Here is a 16533-nt window from a genome sequence, read left to right as displayed (position 1 = left end):
ATAAACAACACCCCAATGCATTAGTATTTATCACACGCAACATACGTGACAAGAAGGAACGATTTCAGTGGCTGACAGAGGGTTAAAAGTAGTTCCGTGCTCGGCGGATTGATACAGCATGTGCATGTTATTCTGTAGTGTCTGATAACGTTTGTTTTTTTTCCACCCGGCCGGTATTTTACAGAAGCCATTTTATAGTCGGTCGGAAAAGGACTGACGAAGTAAATAATATATTTTCTACTGTATTTTTTTTCTATTGAAACTTTAACCATGCCTGGATATTCAGACAGAGACCGCGGAAGAGACAGAGGGTAAGTTCACATCTTAACGCTCGGGTTTTAAAGCAGGAAATTCGGCTATCCGTTAAATATCGTGTTTGTGTTTAAGAATAAAAAAAAATAACTCAAGATATAATAACGTTTAACATTTGTGCAAGTCGCCTAACAACGTTATCCAGCATCTAGTTTGCTTACTAATTATTAATTTGCGTGTTTTTCGATTCAATTTAATTGCTTTTTTTTTTTTTTTTTTTTTTTGCTTTTTTAAAAAAAATCATATTAAGGTTTTAATGTTTAAAAAACTGACATTTAGACCCTTAATGCTTTTGTTTTTAGGGCAGTTTTTTTCATGAGGTCAGTATATGGACGAAACATGGACGAATCCTGAATGGCTCGGTTTTGTATAAATATATCACTACATAGGCCCCAATTCGGTTGTTTACTGACTCATAAGAAGTGCACTTGAATACCAAGTGGAGATCCGTTTGCATTACAGCCGTGAATGTGTTTTCAAAATGCCGGCTCGTCTTGGCTTTGTTCTTGCTCTGGTCAGGATTAAAATGGCAGCGAGGACACAATGCGCCACACAAGTGTGTTTTACAAGCAGATTTACAGCAGTGTATCCAGAACCACACGCAAAATAAATAACAGTAACATCCCAAGACTTACACACACATATTTAGGTTATAGATGTTCTTTCCGCGTCACCTTTTATATATTTTGTGCAAACGTGTATTCCAGGCACTAAAATTTTGTTGTTGTTTTTTTGTTTTTTTGTTTTGTTTTTTTTAGAAGACCTCAGAAATGGCCTTTATTTTGCATTAGAATTGCTTAGAAAATGAGTTTTTAACATGTCAACATAAAATCTGATTATTTGGCCCAAATCCAACAACTGTGTCATAACACACATTAAATTCCCACAGAAAAACCTCCTAAAGCTCACACATGACAACCCATGTCCTCCTTTATGTTACCTGACCGCCAGAGTGACTTGTGAATGCATGCGGAATTCAACTTTCCTGGACATCCAGTACTTTCCTGAAATTGAGTAATTTGTGCCTACTGGTATTGATAGCAAATCACATAGAAAAGCAAAAGCAAACTTCAGCTGAATTGATTGAGTACAATCTGACTGAAATTTTGGTCGGATTGAAATGGGTTGGTGTATTTTAAGTAATCCGGTAAATAGGGAAAAAGGTGGCCTTTTTGGATCGGATTTAAAAATACTTTGCGCGCACACATGCCGTGCAGTGGTGTGTATGTTTAAACATGGCGTCCAGAGGAAAGACGTGATCATTGGAGGAGATATTACACATATATATCTCCTCCAATGATATATGCACGTCTGAAGAAATGCGAAATAAACAGTACATTGGGAATCTGCAATTGGATTGAAGAAAACTGACCTGTCCAACATGCCTAGAGTTTGGTGAAAGTAGTTCTTAATGGGAAAAACATAGAACTTTTAGACGGTTTGCAGTAAAGAAAACAATGTTCACTGACAACAGAAAAAGATTTTTCTACAAGATCTCTTCCACTGTCAGTATATATCACATTGTTGTTGTTAGCTATAAGTAGAGTGGCTGTGAGGTAAGGCTGTGTTGCTAAACCAAAATTAGATAATTCTTTTTGTTTTATTCTCCTCCATGCTTTTCTGTGTGTTACGTGACTGTCAACTACGAGAACGTTAGATGTTCGGGACAGAGGAAACAACATAACGTTTATAATTGTAGCACAGCCAAAGGGTTTTCAGTGCAATCTGCTTCCCCTTCTTGGAAATACAGAGGTTGTTGTGGTTTGATTTTAGATATGATGAGACGGTTGCAAATTTTTTAGTACTGTTTCCGGATACAAAATGACTGAGGAACACTAGAGTAAGGAATTTGATGAGAGAAATGTATCCTAATTGGTATTTTGAAAGTCTCCAGTGAGGTAGCTGTCCAATCATACACCATTACTAACTGTGACACAAGAACATAACAGACCTATTATTTGCTATCTACTACAGTTATGGCAGCAGTGCTCCCCGATTCGGTGGAGGCCGCAGTGGCCCTCCTCCATCCGGAAAATTTGGTAATCCCGGCGACAGACTACGCAAACGGCACTGGAACCTTGACAAGCTTCCTAAATTTGAGAAAAACTTCTATAAAGAGCATCCTGATGTCACCAGGAGGTCAACGGTTAGTCTGTCTTTTAATTGTTTATTCAGATATACCTTTATTTGTCCCACAATGGGGAAATTTCTCAAATTGTGCCATCATTTCACTGTATCAGTTTTATTTGAATGAGTGAGTCTTTCACCTTGTGTCAAATCTAACCAGTTATTTTTGTTTCTTGAAAAAACAGCAAGAGGTAGAACAGTATCGGCGGGCAAAAGAAGTCACAGTCAAAGGCAGAGATTGTCCAAAGCCTATTATTAAATTTCATGAAGCCACCTTCCCAAGTTAGTATCTGATATTTTTCTATATACCATAAAATGTCTCTGCTTGTACTTCTAATAAAGCAGTTGGCATACTCCCCCAAGATATTGATGCAGTTCTCTGCACTAGCATTAACGAGAGATTTCTAACACAGTGTATTTATATTACAGATTATGTAATGGACGTAATCAATAAGCAGACATGGTCTGAGCCCACTCCCATTCAAGCTCAAGGGTGGCCACTAGCTCTAAGCGGAAAAGACATGGTCGGCATCGCCCAGACAGGCTCTGGAAAAACCTTGGCCGTAAGTCATCTGAAATATTCACATCTGCAGTTTTCTGGGTTTATTCAAGGTTCTGGTAAAGCCTGAATTGAGCTAAATATTAAGTTACTAAAAATATCTTCAAGATTTGTATAATCAAATACAAGTTTAAAATATACTGGTTCATCTGCAATAGAGATTATTATTTGTTCTGGAAATGCTCTTATTCCACAATAGAAAATTTTGTAATCCAAAATCTTAACATTCCTGTACTCACACATGACCCCCCATAACCCGGTTTCTGTTACTTTGATGCCTGTAAAATGCCATTGTTCTGATACTTAAAATAAAAACCTGACTTGTCTTTGTCATAATTGCAGACAAACAAAGTGAACAAATTATTATTTTTTTTGTCTTGACAGTACCTGTTACCAGCCATTGTGCACATTAACCACCAGCCGTTCCTCGAGCACGGAGATGGGCCGATTGTGAGTTCTTGACGAGTCCCTAGTCTTGCACTTTTGTTCTTTCAGGACATTTAGTTAGTATGTATTTAGTTAGTAAGTCACCGAGATTGGAGTTATGACATTGGAGGTTTTTCCTCTTCCATTTATTCATCTGCTGTATGCACTTTTAATTTCCGTTATTAAATTTAAGACTTTGGAGTATTGCTGAACATTGGCTCTCCAGTAGTCTTATGATTTGGACTCACACATGGCAGGAGCCACAAACTTCCCATAGCCTTCTTTTTTCCCCCATATAATCATTAAACAACAGGTACCGGATTCTAATCTCGAGCAATCTGACTCCTACCACACTTCATGATCTAGTATTAACTAGTGAATTAAGGCCACCAAACTGCTGGACTATGCCTCTACAGGATTGAAGTTGGACTCCCAGCAGTTAGTTAGTTTAGGTTGGGTTGTTCTGTGCTTGACCCTTGTTCCCTTATTGCCTTTTTCAGTGCCTGGTGCTTGCCCCCACTCGTGAGCTGGCTCAGCAGGTGCAGCAAGTTGCTGCAGAGTATGGACGAGCCTCTCGCCTAAAGTCCACCTGCATCTACGGAGGAGCTCCTAAAGGACCCCAGATTCGAGACCTTGAGAGAGGTAGAACAGTCTTTCACCTTTTACAGTTACACTAGTTTCTGTTTTGTTCTTACTGTTTGTACATATTGAAATGAAAACATATTTAAGCGCTTTAGGGTATCGTAGGTTCAATCATGCAATTGTTGTCCTTCAGGTGTTGAGATCTGCATTGCCACACCTGGTCGTCTGATCGACTTCCTGGAGGCAGGAAAGACCAACCTGCAACGCTGCACTTACCTGGTGCTTGACGAGGCTGACCGCATGCTGGACATGGGCTTCGAACCACAGATCCGAAAAATTGTAGATCAGATCCGTGTAAGTGTGAAGTCCGTGCCTCCTTCGAGTAATGCAATTTCTTATTTTTGCTTGATGGTAAAGAAAACGTTGTGATTGAATCTTTTTTGTTTGTTTCTCTCATCCACAGCCTGACAGGCAGACACTGATGTGGAGCGCCACTTGGCCCAAAGAGGTGCGTCAACTGGCAGAAGATTTCCTGAAGGAGTACGTTCAAATCAATGTTGGAGCTCTGCAGCTCAGTGCCAATCACAACATCCTGCAAATTGTTGATGTCTGTAATGATGGAGAAAAGGATGACAAGTAAGTGGGTTTTTTTTTTTTTTTTTTTTTTTAAAATATATATATCAGCTGCATTATAAAAACATGACTGCAAAATTTCTTTCCCTAATCAGACTAATCCGCTTGCTAGAGGAGATCATGAGTGAGAAGGAGAATAAGACCATCATCTTTGTAGAGACCAAACGACGGTGTGATGAACTAACCCGGAGGATGAGGAGAGACGGGTATTCAGTTTGCTCATTTCTCTGTTTCCAGGCTGTTGTGAAAATTACAGGCTATTTATTACTATGGTTGCTTTTAAATCATGGTGTGTCTTGTATTTCATAAATTATTTGAAGGTACTCATTTCTTTCAATAATCATGTTGACCATTTATTAAATATACTGTAAGAGATTACCGTGTTAACATAATATAATATTTTACTTCATTCATACTAGTAAATGAGTTGGCCTGTATGAAAGTGCCCATAAGACTAGAGAAAATAAATAAACGACAATAAGCATGACGATGTATTTATATTATGCAGTTCCAACTGAATTGACAATAGAATAAACATTTAATTGAAAAAAGTGTAAATGATGATCAATATTATAACATTATAACAATATTATAAAAAAAAAATCAGTTTTTGACCTTGAGCCTGATGTGAGAGTGCACTGTTTTCCAGATGGCCTGCCATGGGAATTCATGGAGATAAAAGTCAGCAGGAGCGAGACTGGGTCCTGAACGGTAAGACGTGTACGGGTCACTAAGTGCTCAGCACATGGTTATCATCCTTCCTCAAATAATCCTCCTCCTTCCCTTTTGTAGAGTTCAAGTATGGTAAAGCATGCATCCTCATCGCGACAGATGTGGCCTCTCGTGGATTAGGTCAGTATTTCTGGAGATGGCATTGTCTTTTTGTCGACTCTTTTTTCCTTTTTTTTTTTTTCCTTTTTTTTTTTTTTTTCTTTACACAAAACCCCAAGGAAAAAAAAACACATTGTTTCACTTTTAAAGAAAGTGATTTTTGCTTTCTTTAACTTCTTCTCTATGCATTCTGAGTTTTTCTCACCTAAAGGTGCAGTCTTTGTGGCAGGGCCTAGGCATGACAAGCCCCAAGGCCGGCAGAGGGGGAAGGAGAAGTGGAAGTGAGCGACTGGCGGCCACCCAGTCGCTTAGACAGGTGAAATTTGTTTAAACAAAAATGTCCGAGCTCAGCTCTGTGTGCCAGTAACCTTCAATAAGGCAGTGTGGCTAAGCCTTGGCTATGATAACCTAGTTTTAATAATACACACCTGTTCTCTGTCCATGGATTATCTATACCCAATACACGTTTTGTTAACGGTTGATCGCCCATCTTTCTATCTCAAACTACCAACGAAATAAAGCTTGAAGCTGTTTGTTTATGCCTTGCATGCAGTTTGTAAAAGCGTTGTATGGCAAGTAGGCACTTGTTTGAGATTTGGAAAGATCCTTCTCGAAGCATGGAAGAGTACAAGCACTAATTAGACGTTTAGTCAATTTCTTTTTTCCTGACTCATAGCGCTGGTGTTCATGGAATGGAGAGAGCAGTTTTTCAACTTCCTGTATCTCAATTGGTGAGACTGGCACATGTATAAATGGGCTCTGGGACACCTGTAGACAGTGGAGCAGAACGTTTGAATTTTAGGGGGAAAAAAAATCCTCAAAGAGAATAAATCGACAGCAATGACTATACAATTCCACGATTTGAAGTTCCTCCCTCGCCTGCATTTTTCATTCTTTTCAAAAAGTCATGTCGAGACCTGCCAACGAGAGACATTTTCTCAAGTGAACACTGGCTTCTGGGAGCATCTTGCCTAGACGAGACTGTGATGAGGGATTTTGCGGTCGCTCATTAATAACTTCAAACAGAGTGGGGGGGAAGGAAGCAACTAAGCAACACTGTTTTCCCCCTTCGTTTTTGTACTTATGGCTCTTTTGGGTCCCCTCACGTTAGCCACGGTCTGTTTGGTCTGGGCAAGACAGCAGTGTGGCCTTTATTAGCGAGCTTCTTATGAGTGTGCTGAAAGGGGGCAAAACCCTAAAAAAAAAAAAAAAAAAAAAAAGGACCTATAGAGCAGGGGGGAAAAAGCCAAGCCGAACGGTCCTGTGTCGGCACACGAGGAGGCAAGAGTGCACATAGTGGCCCTACTGCGTTAGAAGCACCTGGATGTCACTTGACAATTTGTGGGGAGTTTGCTGCATTGGGAAAGGACTAGTGAATGCATACTCCTTAATGGTAAGATGTTTATTCTCATGGTTTGATAAACAAAAAGAGGGAGGGAGGTGGATGGTGATTTTAGGTCTGTTTTCTGTTTCTTTTTGTTTTTCTCTTCTCTTTTTTTTTTTTTTTTAATTTTGGGATTAAAGTAAATGGAGTGTGCATCCTTTCTCTCTTCCCATGGTAGTGTTCCCACTGAGACAGTTATGATTTTTATATATTCTAGGATTTGTGCCTTAACACTTTCCTGTTTTTTTCCAGCCCGGCTAAGTATCCAGTAATTCTCTAATTTCTTTGCTGTCTTTGCTAACTTGTGTTTTTTTCGGTGTGGCGGCTGTGGTGTACAAAAAAAATTGTCGCCACATTTTTTTTTTTTTTGCCACACTGCAACACTTTACAGATGTGGAGGATGTGAAATTTGTCATCAATTATGACTACCCTAACTCCTCTGAGGACTATATCCACCGAATTGGCCGCACGGCCCGCAGTCAGAAAACGGGCACAGCCTACACCTTCTTTACACCCAACAACATGAAACAGGCCAACGACCTGATCTCGGTCCTGCGCGAGGCCAATCAAGCCATCAACCCCAAACTGCTCCAGATGGCAGAGGACCGAGGAGGTAAAAATCACTAAAATCATCAATGATTTGTCTTTTTTTGACACCTCATGATGACAAGCAGAGTTAATTTCCGATATCTTTGCTTCCCTTTTAAACCACAGCAATAATAGGGCTTCATTTATTAATAAATTAAACCTTTTTCTTTTTATAGTTATATTTAGTGACGTGAACATTTGCAAAAGGAAGAAATTAAATAAAAACCAATAAAATGCCTTTTTACAGAGAAATTCATCATTTAAACAATTACATGTTTTTCTCTCTTCATGCTTGGAGCTTATAATGTATCCTCATATAGCGTAAAAGTGAATTGGCTAATGAACTTCTAACCAATGAAACCACAACAAATTAGAATGTGTGTAATAAAATAAACCATGCGATGGAAGCTACTGTTAGTTACTTGTTTAAGAAAATGAATCCGCACCTACTGACAAAATCAGACTAGAGCATGTGACCTGCTGTACCATTTGGTTAGTTTCACAGCTACCTTTCATTCATCCGTTTGTATTTGAGCTCACTGTGTTACTTTTGTCCTCTTGCAGGGCGTTCCAGAGGTGGCCGGGGTAGCTACAAGGATGACCGTCGGGACCGCTATTCCAGTGGGGGTAGGAGAGATTTTGGTAGCTATAGGGATAGAGAAGGTGACCGGGGTTACAGTAGTGGCCCCAAAGCACAGAACGGCAGTTATGGCGGCGGCTACAACAAAACCAACGGTAGCAGCGGTAACTACAGTAACAACAGCTACAACAGTGGGGGAAACCCAAATGCTTTCGGAAACCAGAACTTCCAGAACCAGCCATTCCAGGGGAACCAGGTGCCAGCCCAAAATGGAATGAACCACCCTCCATTCCCCTTTAACCCCCCTCAACCCCCCCAACAGCCTCCACAGCCTATGGTGCCCTACCCCATGCCTCCTGCTTTTCCCCAGTAGCCTAGAATGAAACAAAACATAGATACTGAAGTAACTCAGTCTTGTTTATTATGATTATATTATTACGATTAAACTTTGTACTGTTTCTTTTGCTTATCATGAGGTTGGAGGCCTGTTTAATTAGTGCTGCACCCAACCGACTCTGAGTCCAAGTGATCTTGTTGTGGCTGAGAGATAGCTGCACTTACGTCACCTCCTTTATTTGTCCTTGTTTTGTTACATTCCTCAGTAATTTATTTTTACTAGGTAATGTATATTATTTTTTGATTTCAGTGTATCTTCACTGTTAAATGTTTACACTTTGATGCGAGGGCCACGCATGGACCCTCATAATAAAGCAGTAAAGAAAAATGTTTTTGTTTATTTGTGCTCTTTGTGCTTAAGTCATGTCCAACTTGATGTCTGCTTCACATCTTGACATTTACTTTGAGTAATATCTAAAGATAATTGAGCAATTTTATGTTCCATTGCATACAGGACTCTCATGCTCCAAGTCATGTGATTAACAAGCTGTTATAACAAACTTCTCCATCATTAGATTTAAGTTGAACTTGTATCCATGATGTCTGTGTTGTGAGGTTTATATTACTGGAAGCATATATTACATTTCCATACTGGAATGATCCTTTTCTTTTTTTTTTTAAATAATTATATATATATATAGAATAGACAATACAATAGAATAGATGTATTTAAGAAACTGCTGAACCTTTGGGACTTTTTCTTGAACCTACCTTTTTTAAGATTGCACAGTGTGCACAAAACTAATTTCACCTCAGAGTTATTTATGAGATTCCACAGATATTGAATAATTAAATAATGCATTTCTTTTTACAATAGCTCCATGCCATGTGACCTGGCGACTCCAAACCTAGACAGAAATTTATTACCTCAAAAGATCAATAAGACACTTTTTTTTTAATTGCATTCGAATGGATTTTTTTATTTTTCATATTATGTTTAAGGAAAACATTGGAATATTTTTTTCACAATAGTTTCCATGCCACACGACCCAGTGACACTCTAAGCAGAATTGTTTAGCTACAACAGACAAGACCCACTTGTTAATGTTGCATTAACACATACACAAACAACACATTGCAAATATATGTCTAAGTTTTTAAATGATTATACTAGGGATAGGTGAAAGACTTTTAACACACGAAGCTGAAGTGGCAACATACCTCCGATAGATGGCGACATTTAACCACATAATAAGCTCGTGCACTTGTATATTGACAACACGTATATTTTTATATATATATATATATATATATATATATATATATATATATATATATATATATATATACACGTATTTGTAATAACGTACGTATATGTAATAACGTAAATATGATATATAAAATAAATAAAATAAAAGTCCCAACAATACTAACGCCTGCTTATCCGGAAGTCATCTAATATTTCCGGGTCGCTGTTTCCACGTGTAAAGTTATGAAAACATCGGTCGATTTAAAAGGTCCTCGCGCGCTCTGACGTGACTCTACAATGCTCACTTACTGTATCAGAAAGCGACTTTTTGTTTCCAGTCGTGTGAATTCGAACATTTCTCCCCTTCTTGAGCTGCTGCAGTTCTATAAACACTTCAGTAAGAGCAGCGATGGAGGAGGAGGAGGAGGAGGAGGAGGATCTGATCCAACCAGTGGCATGATACAGCTGTTCCAGCGGCGGTTCTTTATCCCTCCAGAAGACAATCATGCTGTGTCTTTACTCAGAGGCCGATCCTGTGCGTATGGACCCTTAGGAGTGGATATCAAGAGGAACCTGCTGGAGCAGTGGTGGTCTTCTGTGGTTAGATCAAGACCTCAGGTGTTTGGGATAAGTACCCTTTATGGGGTAGGAGACAATGGTGCAGGAGACGTTGAGGATCTGTTCAAACAAACGGATTTGACTAAAGAGCAGCTGGGTGTAAGAGTGTGTGAGCTTCTTAGACAGAGGAAACCTTTTAGGACCAGTCTCCTACAAGGTGTGTGAAGGAAAGCAGCTCATATAGAGGACACATTTCCTTTATGTTTAAAGTTGAAACAACCCACATAGTTATCTGCTTTCATTACAATACAGTATTTAGGTCAGATGATACAATAACATTAACAAAAGTCTTGATATATCTTTATATTTTCATCCAACTTGTTATACTGACCTGATCCAGCCCATAAAGAGTTGAATAATGAGGTGAAAATCCCAGTCTTATGTCATTTCTAATATCACCTAATGACATTTATATTTACAGCATTTAGCAGACGCCCTTATCCAGAGCGACTTGCATTTTATCTCTTTTTTTATTCAACTGAGCAAATGTAGGGTTAAGGGCCTTGCTCAGGGGCCCAGCAGTGGCAGCTTGGTGGACATAGGAATTGAACTCACAACCTTCTGATTGGTAGCCCAACATCTTAACCACTAGGCTACCACATGATGACAGTTAGAACCTGTAATGAATCTGTAATATGGAACAACAGGATCTCAGTTGTTATTGTTAAAGTTTTCATATATGATGACACAGAGACTCGTAGGCTGGTTGCGTCGCATGTACGAAGACTAATGTTCGATATATAGTAATAGATGGATACTTTATTGCCCCCAGAGAACATTCAAGCCTACAGTAGCAACATATGCAGTAAACCCCCATGTAAAATGTCTAGTAGCAGCAATCAGACAAGTAAATACAAATGGAAAACTCCTGTTTGTACATTTCCACAATGCCACGTGAGATGTTGTACATTCTGTTGGCCACAGAGACAAAAGAGTTCCTCAGTCTTGTAGTGGAGCATGACAGAGACAGCAGTCTACCACTGAACACAGTGTCCTCGGCCTGTTAATGTTTTGAATAAGAAGGTTTATACAATATATACAGAAGAATATTGGAATCTTCAGGGGGAGTGAGTACTTTCTGGTTTCTCAGTAACATGACAAGCTACATTTTCTTGCCACATTAGCATCAATAAACGGAGAGTGTATTGGAGTTTAATGCTTTTAAGCTATAAACAGTTAAAAGTATTGTGTGTGCATTTTAATGGATTAAAACAACGTTAAATGCTTGCAAATTGTTCTGGCATTTCGTCGATAAACAACGATAAAGCTAGTCGTGTTTCATTCTGAAAATATGGACGTGATCACACTACAAAATGTGCAAAGAGTTAAAAAATCTCATCCAGAATTGCGTGTATACTTCAGCTAGGCATTACTGTCTAGTAAGAAATATTTAGCATGGCTTTCACAGAATGCAGTTCTGCTTCTTAAAACATTAAACTCACTGATTTGTCGAATGTTTTGTTCTTTGCTTTGGGACGGGCAGGTGCTTTGGCACAGTACATCCCGTCCCTGGAGCTCATGAACAGGAAGCTGCCGTTTGGTCTGGCTGAAACGGGTCTGTGTTACCAGCCTGAGGACGACCGCACTGATACAATCGGTTGGTGAGGTTTCAGCTTTTCACTTTTATCATCATTGTTATATAAAATCAGCCCAGATGATTGTGTGGGTTTGAACCTCATTTCACCAAAGATTGAGTTTGTTTGTTTATTTATTTATTTCCCAGCTGTGCAAATGACACATGACTTTGACTCATGGGCCACTTTGGTTAAAAAAGATTTTTGTAAAGTTAAGCTGTTGATGTAGGTTTTTTTTTTATTTGTGGAAGGAGAAATCAGTCATCCAAAGACTTAAATGTTTCCTGCAAATAAAATTCCAGTACCACATTGGTAATCATGTAAAGCAGATTGCTTGTGCCGTGTGATAGCTCTGCAGAGGTGACCGAGGCGTCGCTGGTTTGGTTCTGTTCCCCCCGGACGTCCTCGCAGTGGCTCGACTACTGGACACGACAGAGACTACAGTGGTGGAGAAAGGTGAACTCTTTGATATATTGGTTGGAGACCATGGTAGCTTAGTGGTTAGTGCACTTACCTTGGGGTTATGAGTCCTGTACACTTGTTTACAGCATTTGTTTATTGCAACTTATATTTGATCTTATTTATACCACCGGGCAGTTGAGTGTTAACGGCCTTGCTGAAGGCCCCAGCAATGACAGCATGGTGAGATTTGAACTCACAACCTTTGCATCAGTAGTGCAACACCCTAACTTTCCGCCGTCCAAAAACAAGCAAGCTGATCGATATCTCTAAGTTGTCCATAGTGTGTGAATGTGTGTGCGTTTGTGTGTGGGAGATTGGGTCCTGGATTGGTTGGTACCCAATCCAAGGTCTCCTCGACATTGTGTCCTGAGTCTCTTAGGGGAAGTCATGGCGTAATGGTTAGAGAGTCTGACTCCTAACCCTAAGGTTGTGGATTCGAGTCTCGGGCCGGCCATGACTGAGGTGCCCTTGAGCAAGTCACCGAACCCTCCAACTGCTCCCTGGGCACCGCAGCATAAATGGCTGCCCACTGCTCCGGGTGTGTGTTCATGCTGTGTGTGTGCACTTTGGATGGGTCAAATGCAGAGAACAAATTCTGAGTATGGGTCACCGTACTTAGCCGTATGTCACATCACTCTTAGGATAGACTTCAGGCTCCCTGTGAAACTGTGTAGGATAAGCAATACAGGAAAAGGATGGTTTCCTTTATTATTTGAGGATTTTTTTTTAATACTTTTTGGTACAAAGCCTCTATCTCTACATCTAAATGTTAATCAGCCTTTCCTACAGTTTGCTTTAGGTCCATCTGATTTCAACGTGTGTGACGTTCAGGATGACGAGCTAATCGACGGCGCGTCCCGTGGAGCGAAGGTGCTCTATAAGTTCCCCTGGGGCACAGAGACACTGGAAACACTGTGGATGCTCGGCGATGCAGAGCTGCTCAAGAGCCACCTGGGCAACCGAGATAAACTACAAGTGAGTGGGATTGCATTTCCTGCTGAATACATATCTAGACCTACATGGTTGTTTAACCTTACCAAAGTGTGCAATATTCCTGCTGTTTTTTATGCCCAAAGATTTACACTTTTTTCAAACAAAAGTGTCTGAGTGCTTGGTCTTTTTATTTATTTATTTATTTTTTAGCCGAGTGCATCGAGCACAAACATTATTTTAATCGTTCAAATTGAAAGCCGATTCACGTGCAATCTTTCTAATTCACGCTTGTCCGATTTGCCTACAGTGCAGAGACGGGAAGAAGGTTGTAGTGCCTCACGTCCTCTCTCTCAGTGCAAATATGGACAGGGGAACCCTGGCTGTTCTTTTGAACTCCTTACAAGACATCCAGAAAGTGGACAGCAAGCAGAGACTTCATCAGAGAATGGTACATCTTGCTGCAAAGTGATTTAATAACATTTCTGCTTTAGTGAATTTGGCAGGCTGCTGTAGTCATAGCTACTTAGAAGATTAGCACAAGGTCTTGTGTACGGACAGGATGCAGCACGAGGACTCGCAAATCACAGAATTCTGATTTATGGAAATCCAGAGCATGTTTAACACATGATCATGTGTCAACAACTGTGTTTATGGAAAGTGGGGAGTTAAACACTTAAGGCTTTGGCTTTCTGATCAAAAGGTCAGGGGTTCAAGCCCCAGCACTGCCAAGCCGCCATTATTGGGCCCTTGAACAAGGCCCTTAACTCTCTCTGCTTTAAGGCACTGTATCATGGCTGGCCTTGTGCTCGGATTCAAAATTCTTCAACTGAGATTTGCAAATTTCTCTTCTGTAATGAACATGTGACAACTCAAAACTACTAGATAAAATATCCTATCCAGTTCATTTGAAAACATTACATCGTTTCTTTACTTTCATTCATTTAAACAAGAGTCTAATGACTGAAATCTTGTGAGGATGTTGGTGACGATTTGTTCTTTAACTCTGGTAGTAACTTTAGGTGTGATAATTTCACCGGCTTTACCGAGACGGAAATAGTTTTAAATTGACTTGTATAAATGGACAGATGTGGAATGTTTTTCCAGGTTCTCCACAAATCCAATGAAATGTTTTCTGCAAGTATCTCACAATAGCATTTTTCTATACAGTACATGTTGCAGCTTCAAGCAGAAAGCATCGAATATTTCAGCATTGGGTATGTTTCCTTGCCTGCTCAGATTCTTCTCCGTCTCCTACAGGTTTTGAAGCTACATCCTACTTTAGCTCCTGTTAAAGTAGCACTGGACATGGGCAAAGGTTCCACCTCTGAGCTCAGACAGGTAGTAAATCCTAGAGCTTTCATTTCATCTATTCTCTGTCTACAAATCAGAACATACGAACATTGGAATAAATCTGTTATTACCTACTGTTTGAATCGTCAGCCCAGCAAAAAGTGTCTGCTTTCAACTCAAGTTTGTTTGATTCACAAATTTAATTCAGTTCAGTTTTATTTGTATAGTGCTTTTAACAGCAAACGTTGTCACAAAGCAGCTTTACAGAATTCATTATGTAAATCAAGTGATTTCTAACGATCAAGCCGGATGTGATGGTGACAACGAGAATCTCCCTGAGACAATATGAGGAAGAGATCTCTCATGAAAACATCCTCATCTGTCTTATGCCGATGTGTGATTTTTCAAAATCAACATTTTCTACACCAGTTTATCCATTTTTAGAGGGCGGGGCTAAACATGTCCTCACAAATCACAAGGCTGATGTCGGTTTTTCAGTAACTATGATCTCATGTTGATCTCACGTTGTCTTTTGACCCAGTGATGAAACTCACCAGAAATGTAAAGCAAATCTAGTGAATATTGCTTACTTTCTTAATGAACTCTCAATCTGATACGCCAGAAGGTGTTGAGTAATTTTCTAGAACATCAGCTCTGACAATAGTGCTGATTTAATGTGGGGATGTGGTAGCTTAGTGGTCCACCAAGTGGACACCGCTAGGCCCCTGAGCGAGGCCCTTAATCCTCAATTGCTCGATTGTATAACATGAGATAAAAATGTAAGTCACTCTGGATAAAGGCTTCTGCCAAATATAAATGTCTAAGCTAACATTAGGACAATGTTAAAATGGAATTTGTGCCTGTTTTGATGTGTCCCCATTCAGCATTAAATGGCTTTGTCAAGTCACAATCCACAGATGTGGTTAATATGAAGCTCTTATGAAGTAGACACTCAGAGCTTTAAGAATTTATAGGTATTGCTGTATTTATCTAGCCTATTAGGGACAATGTTTTCATAGAAAAGTTATGAAACAATGGAAACATTCTCAAAAATGTAAATGGTGAGCTCAAACCCATTTCTACTCTCTAAGATGCCCCAAGAAAACCAACAGAGTCCTGACTTATAAATATCTTCCTCAAGGTGTGTGAGGGTCTGCTTCACCAACTCCTAGAAGTGGGAATCAGTGCATGGCCTGGATACATGGACACCATGCAGTCCTCCATGGACAAACTACACACCAAGTGAGAACTTGTCTTAACAGGATCTTTACCCCGTTACAGAGGTACTGTAAGTCAGTCATGTGTCTTTGGTGCTGTGTGTAGGTATGACGAGATGGGCGTGCTGTTTACGGTGATGGTCGGAGAGAACACCCTGGAGAACGGGCTACTGTTGATCCGCAACCGTGATACCACCGTCAGGGAGACCATGCACATCTCTGAGATCCGAGAGTTTATTCTCAAATACATATCGAAGGCTGAAAACATCTGATCCATGACTGGATTTGACGGACTCTTTGGTCCAGAAATGTATTATTCTTACTTTGATACTTGATATCAGTGTTACACCTTTGTTATTAAAGGAAAGCTCTTCTGTGAATGTGTTTATATTGGTGTTCTTGTTGTGTTTAATTCTGGAGTGACTGTTGGATGGTGCTACATTTGTGTTTCTCCGATACAACATGTTTGCAAGATTACATGATGTAATGGTGTTTAATAGGAGAAAATATCTCAAACATTAATAATGATCACCAGATTTTGCTGTTTGGGCTTTGAAACAAATGCAAAAGTGTGTGTCTTAATGAGGAAACCCTTGTAGAGGTGAATGTGTGAAGGAAAGTTCCAGAAATAATGCCGATGGTGAAAGTGGAAAGATCATAGTGAAACCATCATAGTTTAATTACATGATGGTTTAGTATTGCGTATTAGTATGATTTCTGTAGTACATTTACAGGGAGGTCAAAGGACTAAAGCACTGCTGCATCACTGTCATGCGTAACATGGGAAAAGCTAAGCCAAAGTGCAAAAACAGACCATCTATTTTTCAAACTC

General features: G+C 39.7%; 2 protein-coding genes across 3 annotated transcripts; both read left to right on the top strand.

Moving 5' to 3' along the window:
• Window positions 1–120: 120 nt before the first annotated feature.
• LOC113634457 (probable ATP-dependent RNA helicase DDX5) lies at window positions 121–8746 on the top strand. Its single transcript, XM_027133428.2, has 13 exons — window positions 121–311; window positions 2287–2458; window positions 2625–2721; window positions 2869–3002; window positions 3383–3448; window positions 3925–4066; window positions 4200–4360; window positions 4470–4642; window positions 4735–4845; window positions 5289–5350; window positions 5432–5491; window positions 7246–7467; window positions 8007–8746. Exons 1-13 carry the CDS (start codon window positions 271–273, stop codon window positions 8393–8395), a joined length of 1830 nt encoding a protein of 609 aa, XP_026989229.1. The 5' UTR covers window positions 121–270; the 3' UTR covers window positions 8396–8746.
• A 1055-nt stretch (window positions 8747–9801) lies between these two features.
• polg2 (polymerase (DNA directed), gamma 2, accessory subunit) lies at window positions 9802–16089 on the top strand. Of its 2 annotated transcripts, XM_027133536.2 has the most exons (8): window positions 9803–10382; window positions 11709–11826; window positions 12150–12255; window positions 13051–13236; window positions 13502–13642; window positions 14452–14532; window positions 15626–15726; window positions 15808–16089. In XM_027133536.2, exons 1-8 carry the CDS (start codon window positions 9905–9907, stop codon window positions 15971–15973), a joined length of 1377 nt encoding a protein of 458 aa, XP_026989337.2. In that variant the 5' UTR covers window positions 9803–9904; the 3' UTR covers window positions 15974–16089. The 2 variants fall into 2 exon arrangements, with proteins under 2 accessions (XP_026989339.2, XP_026989337.2); XM_027133538.2 differs by lacking the exon at window positions 15808–16089 and having other exon boundaries at window positions 9802–10382; window positions 15576–15713.
• Window positions 16090–16533: the final 444 nt, after the last annotated feature.

Source organism: Tachysurus fulvidraco, chromosome 5, assembly GCF_022655615.1.
Source record: "Tachysurus fulvidraco isolate hzauxx_2018 chromosome 5, HZAU_PFXX_2.0, whole genome shotgun sequence".
NCBI lineage: Eukaryota > Metazoa > Chordata > Actinopteri > Siluriformes > Bagridae > Tachysurus > Tachysurus fulvidraco.
This window is presented reverse-complemented; position numbering and strand designations above follow the sequence as displayed.

Bases quoted from the DNA above. Each gene is read 5' to 3' on its own strand.
- LOC113634457 (XM_027133428.2), top strand. From the start codon at position 271: ATGCCTGGATATTCAGACAGAGACCGCGGAAGAGACAGAGG. The intron at 2,722-2,868 runs GTTAGTATCTGA...TTTATATTACAG, and splicing joins TCATGAAGCCACCTTCCCAA to ATTATGTAATGGACGTAATC. The intron at 4,643-4,734 runs GTAAGTGGGTTT...TTCCCTAATCAG, and splicing joins GATGGAGAAAAGGATGACAA to ACTAATCCGCTTGCTAGAGG.
- polg2 (XM_027133536.2), top strand. From the start codon at position 9,905: ATGCTCACTTACTGTATCAGAAAGCGACTTTTTGTTTCCAGTCGTGTG. The intron at 10,383-11,708 runs GTGTGTGAAGGA...TGGGACGGGCAG, and splicing joins TAGGACCAGTCTCCTACAAG to GTGCTTTGGCACAGTACATC. The intron at 13,643-14,451 runs GTACATCTTGCT...CGTCTCCTACAG, and splicing joins AGAGACTTCATCAGAGAATG to GTTTTGAAGCTACATCCTAC.